At 48.8% G+C, this 11,443-nt stretch overlaps 2 protein-coding genes across 6 annotated transcripts; both read right to left on the bottom strand.

Annotated features, from left to right (window-relative positions):
- Positions 1-2,803: 2,803 nt before the first annotated feature.
- On the bottom strand, positions 2,804-5,173 carry LOC100272886 (STIP1 and U box-containing protein 1). Its single transcript, NM_001147339.1, has 6 exons — positions 4,873-5,173; positions 4,714-4,793; positions 3,955-4,184; positions 3,553-3,674; positions 3,365-3,478; positions 2,804-3,281 (listed from the first exon to the last, which is right to left on the bottom strand). Exons 1-6 carry the CDS (start codon positions 5,098-5,100, stop codon positions 3,192-3,194), a joined length of 864 nt encoding a protein of 287 aa, NP_001140811.1. The 5' UTR covers positions 5,101-5,173; the 3' UTR covers positions 2,804-3,191.
- A 160-nt stretch (positions 5,174-5,333) lies between these two features.
- On the bottom strand, positions 5,334-9,040 carry LOC100282870 (STIP1 homology and U box-containing protein 1). Of its 5 annotated transcripts, none has more exons than NR_178075.1 (8): positions 8,847-9,040; positions 8,435-8,502; positions 8,292-8,355; positions 8,068-8,139; positions 6,443-6,576; positions 6,150-6,335; positions 5,905-6,052; positions 5,334-5,819 (listed from the first exon to the last, which is right to left on the bottom strand). NR_178075.1 is itself a non-coding variant. In NM_001412211.1 (8 exons), exons 1-8 carry the CDS (start codon positions 8,955-8,957, stop codon positions 5,671-5,673), a joined length of 897 nt encoding a protein of 298 aa, NP_001399140.1. In that variant the 5' UTR covers positions 8,958-9,040; the 3' UTR covers positions 5,334-5,670. The 5 variants fall into 5 exon arrangements, 2 of the variants coding, with proteins under 2 accessions (NP_001399140.1, NP_001149248.1); NM_001412211.1 differs by having other exon boundaries at positions 6,150-6,300; NM_001155776.2 differs by having other exon boundaries at positions 5,942-6,052; positions 6,150-6,300.
- Positions 9,041-11,443: the final 2,403 nt, after the last annotated feature.

Genomic DNA, 11,443 nt, shown 5'->3' with positions numbered 1-11,443 from the left:
GGCGTGTCGCGGGGAGACGGCGCTCGTCTTCGTCTCAAGCGCGAAGTCGATGCCCGGTGCGCCCCTCGTTGGGGTGCCGGCGATGTCAACTCGCTCGTCAGCCGACGAGGCGCTGCCTCCTGCTTGGCCTTGGTTGCCCTGCCTTCCCCTCCGTCGGCGGGGAAGAAGGCGGGACGAGCTCGAAGGTTGTTCTTCCGCCACGCGGGGAAGACGTCGTCGATTCCGCCGCCGGCGGGCGGGCTGTCGGCCGCCATTGTCGTTGTCGCGCGGCGGTGGAAGGAGTATCATGTCGTAGCCGCCGTCGAGGGACATGAACTCAAGACTCCCGAAACGGAGCACCGTCCCGGGTTGGAGAGGTTGCTAGAGACTGCCCATCTGGAGCTTGACGGGAAGCTGTTCGTCAACACGCAGCAGGCCCCTACCTGGCGCGCCAACTGTCGGCGTTTCGAGACCGGGGGGTCCCTGGGCCGACGAGTGAATGTCGCCGCGTGCCCCAGCCCAGATGGGTCGAGCGCGAGGGCGAGCGCGAAGGGGGGAGAGCGAGGCGGCCGGAGACCGGCGTGAGAGAGGTGGGAATCCCGCGGCCTTCGTGTTCGTCCCGCGCCCAGGTCGGGTGCGCTTGCAGTAGGGGGTTACAAGCGTCCACGCGGGAGAGGGAGCGAGCGGCTCCAAGCGAGCGCCTGTCTCGTCCTCGTCCCCGCGCGGCCAACCCTCTCTAAGAGGGCCCTGGTCCTTCCTTTTATAGGCGTAAGGAGAGGATCCAGGTGTACAATGGGGGGTGTAGCAAAGTGCTACGTGTCTAGCGGAGGAGAGCTAGCGCCCTAAGTACATGCCGTTGTGGCAGCCGGAGAGATTTTCGCACCCAGCTGGTGTGATGTCGTGGCCGTCGGAGGAGCGATGGAGCCTGGCGGAGGGACAGCTGTCGGAGCGGTTGGGTCCTTACTGACGTCCTCTTGCTTCCGTAAGGGGGGCTGAGAGCCGCCGTCGTCACAGAGTACGCGGGGCGCCATCATTGCCTATCTGGCGGAGCTAGCCAGATGGGACGCCGGTCTTGTTCCCTGCGGCCCGAGTCAGCTCGGGTTAGGGTGATGATGGCGCCTCCTGTTGACGTGGCTGGCCTGCGCCCTAGGTTGGGCGATGTGGAGGCTCCTCCGAAGCCGAGGTCGAGTCTGTCTTCTGTGGCCGAGGCCGAGTCCGAGCCCCTGGGTCGGGCGAGGCGGAGGTCGCCGGCTGAGGCCAGGGCGGAGTCCGAGCCCTGGGGTCGGGCGAAGCGGAGTTCGTCGTCTTCCGGGACTTAGCCCGAGTCCGAGCCCTAGGTCGGGCGGAGCGGAGTTCGTCGTCTTCCGGGACTTAGCCCGAGTCCGAGCCCTGGGTCGGGCGGAGCGGAGTTCGCCGTCTTTCGGGACTTAGCCCGAGTCCGAGCCCTGGGTCGGGCGGAGCGGAGTTCGCCGTCTTCCGGGACTTAGCCCGAGTCCGAGCCCTGGGTCGGGCGGAGCGGAGCTTCCTATGGTGCCTTCGGCAGGGCCTGACTGCCTGCCAGCCTCACTCTGTCAAGTGGCACCGCAGTCGGAGTGGCGCAGGCGGCGCTGTCCTTCTGTCAGGCCGGTCAGTGGAGCGGCGAAGTGACGGCGGTCACTTCGGCTCTGCCGAGGGGCGAGCGTCAGGATAAAGGTGTCAGGTCACCTTTGCATTAAATGCTCCTGCGATTTGGTCGGTCGGTGCGGCGATTTAGTCAGGGTTGCTTCTTAGCGAAGGCAGGGCCTCGGGCGAGCCGGAAATATGTTCGCCGTTGGAGGGGGGCCTCGGGCGAGACGGAAATCCTCCGGGGTCGGCTGCCCTTGTCCGAGGCTAGGCTCGGGCGAGGCGTGATCGAGTCGCTCGAATGGACTGATCCCTGACTTAATCGCACCCATCAGGCCTTAGCAGCTTTATGCTGATGGGGGTTACCAGCTGAGAATTAGGAGTCTTGAGGATACCCCTAATTATGGTCCTCGACAATTAGTAAGACATGTGTTGCTAATAAAATATTGACCAAATAAAATGTTACCGCTTATCCATAGCCTACCTTGTTAACTTGCATTAATTTTCCCCCACTTGCTGAGTCCCGACCATAAGTGAGCTCACCCTTGCTAATACTTTGATCAGAGGGTGGTGTTGGAGACTTCGCTGATGACGATGATGAGTTTTAAGTCTAACAATGCGCCAGTCGCCTTCCTATGGAAGAGTGCCCATATTTAAATTTTGCCCTACTTTGATGTTGATAATTGTTAAAGATACAATGATTCAGATGATGTAATAAAGTACTCTACTCAATTTACGCCTTTATTGCATTGTCTTTTGATATATTACATTTGTGACGTCAACATATGTGTGGGAATAAATCCTGACCCACATATGCTATGCATTTAGTTTTGTCCCTAGAACCGAGTGTAACAATCCTTGCCTTCTCTGTTTAGCAAATGCAGATTCTGTTGCAGGATTTTGAGTCTCCATTCCTCTCCCCAATCTACATGATTTTGAGCCTCCATTCCTCTCCCCAATCTACATAACGCAAACACTGTTTGCCACTAGTTCATTGTCAAATCTGAATAGTCCATTTTTGTTTCTCTGTGATGTATTTATTTTGAATAGCTTCTTATCATTATCTTATATTATAATAAAAAAAGAGTAGCGGACGGTTCGTTCAGGCTAGACACATAACATGGGATGACGTGATTGTTCCCGGCCTAGACCGGTTTCGAAGGGCAGAGGCAAGAATCAAGAGGGAAATGAAAAGCAGGGCCGCAGGAGGAAAGCTTGCTATAACAGGACAGCAAAACCGATTTTCCTGCAACAACAGCATCACATTGCATGCCACCACACCTCTAAATGACGACGTAAAATGTGGAGCAAATCTCTTCATTGCTCCACATTGCCGATGTGTCGCTACACAAAACCAACGAGCATTACAAATATTCAACCTGGAGCACAGAATACTATCCAAACAGAAACATCTCGCCATCCACCACTCTACTGGCATTCTGGCAACATTATGGGATCTCATCGTTGGCTAACCCTTTCCATCAGGTCTCTCATTTAGCAATAATAATAATGAGTACAAAAATGCATTTCTGTCACCAATCACACTTACGCCAAGCATCACAGATAGCATCAAGCCATCCACGTCCAAACCAGATGCCACACCGCCAAACCTACAGCACTTGAGCAGCAGTGTTCAACTTCTCGGCGATGCTGATTTGTGTCCTTGTGATGCTTGACAGGTATACCAGCGCAAGGTTATCCTGTGGGGTCAGTGATTATTAATTAGATCATCAGCAAGGTTACCATCCACACTGGCATCAAAAGGGGTGCACAAGTAATTTACCTGAATCTTGTCATTGAAAAGCTTATCGAAAGCAGCCGGGGACAATTTCGGCACCGAAGCAAAAGAATCAGAGATGAACCTTCCAATTCTGTTGTCGGGTGCCACGCGTCCTTCCTACAACGTCATACAGAGACGGTTGACACTCTCATCCAAACAAAATAGGAAATGGTCACAGGAGAGATGCTTACCACAACATCATCGACGTATTTGTAGATCTCATCGATAAGAATGTAAAGCTTCCCCATCGATGACTCCATTCCTTCCAGATCATTGGGGAGCTTCTCTACCATAGTAGATTTCAGGATCTCAACTGTAACAGAAGGTAGTAAGAGTGATGGAAGCTTCAAAATGTTCTGCTACTAAAACTGAGGATGTAGCAGAGCAAAATATGGTTCTTACAAACATCAGTTGTCTACGAGAAATTAATACAGAAACAGAAATAGAAACAGAGACATTATTACTAAATCCAACTACTGATGTGACTATTCCTGAGAAGTTCAACACAGTAACAGAAGGACCAACTAATACAGGTGCAAAATGAGATCTCCCCCAGATAGAAGGTATATATCTGCTATTCACCGGTAACATACATCCAGCCTTTTCCGCCTCAATCATCTTCAGATCCAGAGGGATTTCCTGAAATTGTGCAGCGAGTTGACTATCTCTGAGGGACAGATTGGATGAGATGTAGGCTTTGATGGAAGCCTCCCCCCTAGTGAAGCCAGTGTCGACTGTAAGATGGATGGGGTTTTGTACTTCCCTTGAATAGAACTCGTGGATGAGCGTACTCCCCCCAGAAACACCAAATCCAGTCGAGAACCTACAAACAGACAGTAGATATGTATCAAACAGGTTCAAAAAGTTCATTAAGGATACTTGGTAAATTAATTCACAGACTTTTCGAAGTGACTTTTCTAGTGCTTGGGAATGTTCTTTCGATGATATCAAACCAACAGACACGAAATATAGCTCTGAGCCCATCAATTATTGTGAAGCACAAAGAAGGAACTAACTGTAACTGCAATCAGGCATGTAATGTTAAACTCTGAGCCCATCAATTATTGTGAAGCACAAAGAAGGAACTATTCTGATTCTGTCCACAATGCAATAAAAAAAGACAATAACTGTAGCTGCAATCAGGCATGTAATGTCAAACTCGTATTCTAGCAACAAGACGTGTGGTGCATTTGATGCAAAAAAAATGACTGCATCCACTAAAACTAATACAGCCCCAAAACAAAGTTACTCTGCATTGGGGATTCAGCTATTGCATATAATCGGAGTCTGCCTAAAATGCCTAGTTTCGCGCTATGGATGTAGAATTGTGAGCCCAGGGGATGGTTGCTCACCATCCGACGATGACCTCCTTGGGGTTCACCTTCTGGTGCGAGGCGTACATGTTATGGTGGTAGTCGATGTCGATGGCGACCTGCATCAGCGCCAATCATCAGCAAGTAACCCAATGCGAACGAACGAGTGAGTTCGTTGGAGATGTGATCTGAGCCGACCTGGTCGGCTGACTCGCTGTGGGGGACGACATAGGAGTTGCGGACGTGGACGGTGCCGTCGGAGAGGAGGGAACCGAGGAGGGTGCCGATGACGCGGTCCGCCTGGTCCGGGCGCCGCACGTAGCTGTCGCAGACGTTGAAAAGCACCACTGCCTCCACCCGCGCCGACGAAGGCGCAGAGGATGCCGAGGAGGGAGAAGGGAAGAGGAGCGCTGGGGATGTCGCCATGGCCGAGGTGGCGGAGGAGGATGCTACGACGGCGGAGGCGGAGGCGCGACGAAGAGAGAAGGGGCAGGGGTAGCGGGCTAGGGTTTGTTTTCTTTCTCGTCTCCTCTCTTTTGTCTTGTCAGCGCCAAGTAAAAGGCTGGGCCTTGGATAGAGGCCGGCCCACCTAAGGCCTAGTTTGGATACTTTAGGATTGGAGTGTTTTGAAGGGATTGGAGAGGGTGTAAATCCCCAATACATCAAATACTCTCTCAATACATCTTAATCCACTTCAATCCCACTCATTACTAGAGTATCCAAACTAGGCCTAACTTGTTTGAGGCCCACTGGGTCTACGACCAACCATATATAATGCTGCAACCATATACATGCAGTGAGCTGAACCAACCAATGTTTCATGTACACTTGCTTCATTACATCCATCCAATGAGTGTTTGCAGAATTGCAGTTACAGGTCAAGTTACCCAATCAATACTAAGAACGATGAATCGAGCTATCCAATCAATCTCATTCCAACACAACATAAAATCTAACTCTAATAACAGGCCATCCCCGATTTATCAGCATCTGCAGTCAGCAAAGCACACGGCATCCAATTAGTTCAACTTGTGGGCCCAGCTGTGCTCTTTCAGGTAGGCCTGCACTGCTTCCTTGATGGCCAGATTCGGAACCAGCTGATGCTCCTTCAGAGGTTCTCGCGTCACCGGGTCGAAATTGCCAACCTGTTACGGAAACACAGCGGTTAGGTTAGGCTTATGGTAACCACATCTGCTAGAGCAAAATTCTGCTGTCATTTTGTGTACATACAAAAAGTAAACAGCTTCACGTCAGCGGAAGGGCACACCTTGTGGAGATGTTCAACAAGTACAGCCCTCTCATATGTTACACCACTCGGTGTGATCACTGGGTCTCGGAAGATCTCGAATGTTATCTGACAGCAAAGGTAATCGGGCACCTAGGTTTTACAGCATGGCAGCAGCAGTTTTAGATCAGACATAGAAACCAAAGAGTTACCAAAAAAAACAAAGTTTGGTCAGAGTATTTGCTCATACATCTGTTGGTGTATCGGCGACTGTCGCTTGGCTGAAGACCTCTGATAGTAGTTTAATTTGCTCTGAATACTCGTTGTCTGACCTGTTGGAGTCTTCCTCAAGTGTACCAGTTAGAAAGTGATGCTCCTGCAGAGCAGTTTCACAAGCTTCCCTGCATGTCCACGGGGATACGCTTCTGTTAAGAGACTTCAATAGCCAGAAACTTCAACCAATCAGCCATATCAATATAAGCACAGTATGATCTAGAGCAAAATGATAGTGCTGTGTTGTTTTAGGTTTAATATCTAACATACTTCAAACTTTCCATCCTCCATAGTCGTTCAGTGGAATGCTTCTCCCAATCTAAGTATTTTGCCTTTGCAAGGACCTGCCAAATGTCCTCAGCCATTTCATACGTTGAATCCACAGACTTTAAGAGAGTTAGAGCCTGTTTCCCATGATAAGGCAAGAGCTTAGAAATAATGTGACAGGACAGGACCATCAGTATCCGTAGTCAAAACAATATACTAAACAAGGATGTCAATATACAAGTGTATTTGCAATGACCCATCTAGCCACCTTAGCAAAGGAATCAGGTAACCTCATAGCCTTAGGCCCCGTTTGGTTCCATTAGTCCTAGAACTAAAATTTAGTTCATGACTAAACTTTAGTCCCTACATTGTTTGGTTGTAGGGACTAAACAGATTTTAAATATATTAAATGCAACACATAAAGACCAAAATACCGCTTTTCTTGTTTCGCGTCAGTTTTCTAGGCAAGGGCAATTGGAGTAAATGTTGCCCTTTAGTCCCTTTACCACCCATGTGAGGGATTAGAGACTAAAAGTCAATTAGTCCATACTTTAGTCCCTCCGTTTGGCAAAATATAGACTAAACGAGACTAAAAACCAGAGACTAAAGATTAGTCTCTCTAACCAAACGGGGCCTTAGCATGTTACTAGTTATTAATATATAGGCCGTTAAAGCTTATGACTCAGGGATTACAATCTCGTTACATTTTTTGAAAACCGTTTTGTTGACCAGAATTTGACTTTCATATTTTCAAATTCTAAACCGAAATATACTTAAACCCGAACCTTTTCGTTTCCCGTTTAGTAGTGGGAACGGGAAATTTTACCGGTTACCGGTAAAAACCGACCGAGATTCCCTTCCCTGTGACTCAACGGCATTTCATAGTTCGCAGGGAGACAAACCCAGGACTATACTATTTTACACATTTATTTCCTTGCAGTGCTTCTACTTCTCAAAAGTAAAGTACCAATAAGGCATATTTTATCCACATAACGGAGGAAACAGGATATCATGACAATGTTATGCAATATATAAATAATAATAGAGTACTATTGACCATTGCTATTTGCTACTGAAAGTTTGAATAACTGGAAATATGTATAGCTATGCTGGAATTGCATTATAAGGTGAAGAAAACAACTTAATAGGATTAACAAGGTAAGTAAAACTTAGATGCATGAAACAGCCACATGTTTGCACAAGTCTAGAAACTTTCAAGTTAACTGTTAATGGTAGTTATCATTGCTCAGAGGTCAGCGCCATCTCACATTCTGGTATGGTAGTATTTTGTTGTTTTATTTATCATAAATGGAAATCTTATATATGAAATTTAAAGTTAATGCTTCTAGTTGGTGTCTCAGGGGCAAGATGTAATCATGGCAAGACGGGCAAAAATGGATAACATGTCCAGAAGAAAATGCAGCCCAGCAGTTCAACAAACTTGGGGCACACACGGTTTGACATGGTTTAAACTTGGGATTTAAAGAGAAATGAACTAATTTCCTCCTCAATCCCCTCCAATTCCGGAGGAGATTAAAGTTTCCAAACTAGCCCTACGAGTGAATTGAATCACTCCTACACAAGGAAACTCACATCAAGCGTGCAAGAGACAAACGGTTGAGGTAAACCTTTTCGAATTCCTTGATAGCAAGAGCAGATTCTTCCTTCTCGAGTAGCGCACACCCCAGCAGATAGTGCCCCTACATCACACAAGGAACGGAATAATCACGGCTACTTACTTTTGTATCTTTATTGGTGTCAAACGGTTAGTTAAGAATAGCGATTACATAATGTAGAGGTAACTGAAGTCGGCGCTTTAGTTTTGAGACGAAAGAAGAAACAAGAATGTGACCTTGACTAAAGTGTAATCAAGCGCAAGAGCCCTCCTGCTGTCCTCTTCGACCTTGGCCCACTCCCTGTGCACAAAGATTACTATTCCAGACGTTTGTTTCTTTCTTGCCAGGAAGGGAGGCAACAAAAAGTAAAGTCGCTCACTTGCGCTTGAAATGGCACAGGGCCCGATTGATCCAGTAGACGGCGACGTCGGGGCAGAGCGCAATTGCCTGGCGAGGAAACACAGATTAGTTAGCCAGGCAATTTTCATCAATCAAGAAACTGAACACCCAAGGAGAAGGAATCTTTCAGAATCGACACACATGGACACATGACACAGTCAAGGAGCCAACGTTTAAGTGGCAAATTTCCAAACAAGAAGAAGACGAGGCCATTGCATTTGCAGGGGATCAAAGGACAGGAGGAGGCGTGAATCGCATCGTGGCGGAACGCGTTCTGAAATTGGAAGGAATCTCTGAGCTCAGGGCTATAGCCAGCTCGCGGGAGTGGATGGAGGACACGGGCGGGGGGAATTTGGGGAAGCCAGGGAGGAGGGCAGCGGGAGATGTCTTGCCTCGGTGTAGCAGTCGATGGCGGCGCCGAGGCGCGCCTTCTTGAAGCAGATGTTGCCCTCGATCCGGCGGAGCTCCGCCTGGCGAGCGACGCCGTCCCCGCCCGCCGCCATGGCTTGCCCTCCGGACAGAGATGGCAGCAGGGAAGAGACGCTAAACGCAAGTACGCCTGGAGACAAGCAAGGGTGTGCGGTGTGCCGAGGGACAAACTAAAGTCCTGTTTATAACTACTCCGTTTTTTTTAAAAAAAATATATAGTAAAATAATCGAGCTGGTTATTAGAAGATCTAGAAAATTATTAAACTAGAGGACAAGTTATTTTATTTCATATTTAAATTAAAAATAATTTTTAAAACCATTTAAATTTATCTTAGGGGTATTTAGTTCCACCCAACTAAAATTTAGTCTCTGCCACATCAAATATTAAATGGTAATTTTGAGTATTAAATATAGTTTAATCATAAAAATAATTAAACAGATAAATACTAAAAGACGAGACAAAATTATTAAATTTAATTAAGACTATATTTGTTTGACATGAACTAAAGACGAACCATACCAGTGCTAGTAACTTATATAGTGCTCTGGCTATCATCATAGAAAATAATTCTTTATTTAATGGAGGTGTTTGGTTTGTGAAATGAAATGCTCCATTATCATTTCACTCTATTTAGTATTTTTTGTTTGCTTTGTAAAATAGAATGAGCGTCGTTACATTCTTGAAAAGATAGTAATTAGTACTGTCGGACGTGATAATTAGGGGTACCTAGATTATCCCTATAAAAACACACTCAGGAGAGGTCAAGACGTAACCCCCGAAGGAAAGCAACCGAGACACCTCCTAGCCCGAGGCCCCTCCCCGAGGGTCTCCCACCTCAGGCAAAACTCCGCCTCACCCGAGGTCACCACCGCTCCGTTCGTCTCGCCCGAGCCAATCCCAGACAGATAAGACAAAGGCACCCGAAGGCCGACCGGGGACACTCGCATTTAATGCGCACACCTACCCCACGCAGAGGCATAAGAGTACAGTGACTAACAAGGCAGCGATCACGTCCAGGCGCAAAACATGATTACGCTCCTGCCACTGTGCACGCACGCCGCCTGCCATCCCCCCGATGGGACATCTAATACGACAGGAGAAGTAGACCAGCCCTCGATCGCAAATCTCCGCCTCGCCCGACACCGGGGCTCGCCCTCAGGCGCAAATCTCCGCCTCGCCCGACGTCAAGCTCGGCCTCAGGTGATGTCTCTGCCTCGCTCGAGCTCGGCTTTCGGCTACCTGCCCCACCGCGAATCCCGCAGACGGTCACTCCGCCAACTGTGGCACACATCAAGAAAGGCTCAACCATCGCCTCGAGAAGACTTCCGCCTCACCCGAGCAGGGCTCTGACCTCGATAATCGCAGCAAAGGAATCATAATGTCATCCGGCACAGGGACGCTGACGCACCCCGTAAGCAGGCTTTTACCCATACCACAACGATGTTACAACTACTACGGTATGGGCGACCCCTCCCCCGGGGGCTCGAGCGTACGACCAACCCCTCTCCCTCGCCTCGGCCTCGGCTCTCAGCAGGAAATCAGCAAGCACAAGTCAACAACGTAGTGCACCGTCATATCTCTCACAGGATGCCAAGACCTCCCTTGAGAATATGATGGCCCCAGGCTTCACCAGTATACATCTCCTAGGTGTATAAATAGGGCAGTAGTAACTCTTCCAAGGGTAGGCGAACACTCAGTAGTTTTCCTTCGAGTCTTTCGATATTGGCACTTGCCTCAATCAGTTCTAGGGACTTGGGGACTTCCCCTCTCCCACTGTGCTTGTAATCCCTACTGCAGGCACCCATGTGTGAGTAATATAATCTTCATCCCCTCTCTGCTGGAAGTAGGGCTTTGCATTGCTCGAACCAGGATAAACTGCTTGTGTCAACTCGCACACCATCTAGATTCTGGACACGCGACATTATTTACTAGTTGGTTAGGACCCTTAGTCCGAACACCGACAGTTGGCGCGCCAGGTAGGTGTCTGTCGCGTGAAACACCCCTAGTTCCTGTTAAGACTCTAGATGGCAAGCTTTCATCACCCGCTCAGGCTTGGGACGGTGATCAAGTTCGGGAGTCTAGAATTCATGTCACTCGACATTGAGTATGACATGGTATTCCTCCCGCCTATTCCTCTCGAGCGCCCGAGCACGCGTCGCCGTCCTTGTCGTTGCAGGAGGCAGAGATGGAACAACCGTAGCCACGCCACGCAAGACACCCCATGCCGCAGTGAAGCTCCTAGGATGGCCGATGGCGTAGACTCCCTTTCGAAGGACCTAGCCAACACCAACATTTCACCTGAAGCACCGCCGGCGGCACCTGCATCAACTTTCCTGGTACCACCTTCTCTCGCATGGGAAGCATCGGTTCCCCATGCTGTGGAGCGAGCAATACTAGCCACACCAGACCTTTTCCCTCGGGGTGCTTGGACTCCAAGGAAGAGGATGGTCCGAGCTTTGGGTTAGACTTCTCCGGGCTGCAAGATCTTGAGTCCATGTTGCAGTTCTGAAAGGGAAATGTGCCCTTGGGACATTTCTAAATATTTTGGTGATTTAGTGT

This window comes from Zea mays, chromosome 6, assembly GCF_902167145.1.
Source record: "Zea mays cultivar B73 chromosome 6, Zm-B73-REFERENCE-NAM-5.0, whole genome shotgun sequence".
Lineage (NCBI taxonomy): Eukaryota > Viridiplantae > Streptophyta > Magnoliopsida > Poales > Poaceae > Zea > Zea mays.
This window is presented reverse-complemented; position numbering and strand designations above follow the sequence as displayed.

What these genes read in the sequence shown, in the direction of transcription:
- LOC100272886 (NM_001147339.1), bottom strand. Translation starts at nt 5,100, where the DNA reads ATGGCGACATCCCCAGCGCTCCTCTTCCCTTCTCCCTCCTCGGCATCC. An exon ending in ACAGCGAGTCAGCCGACCAG is followed by an intron (nt 4,794 to 4,872) that starts GTCGGCTCAGAT and finishes GCGCTGATGCAG; the next exon opens with GTCGCCATCGACATCGACTA. An exon ending in AATACGTCGATGATGTTGTG is followed by an intron (nt 3,479 to 3,552) that starts GTAAGCATCTCT and finishes ATGACGTTGTAG; the next exon opens with GAAGGACGCGTGGCACCCGA.
- LOC100282870 (NM_001412211.1), bottom strand. Translation starts at nt 8,957, where the DNA reads ATGGCGGCGGGCGGGGACGGCGTCGCTCGCCAGGCGGAGCTCCGCCGG. An exon ending in CTATCAAGGAATTCGAAAAG is followed by an intron (nt 6,577 to 8,067) that starts GTTTACCTCAAC and finishes CATGGGAAACAG; the next exon opens with GCTCTAACTCTCTTAAAGTC. An exon ending in CGTGAAGCTGTTTACTTTTT is followed by an intron (nt 5,820 to 5,904) that starts GTATGTACACAA and finishes TTTCCGTAACAG; the next exon opens with GTTGGCAATTTCGACCCGGT.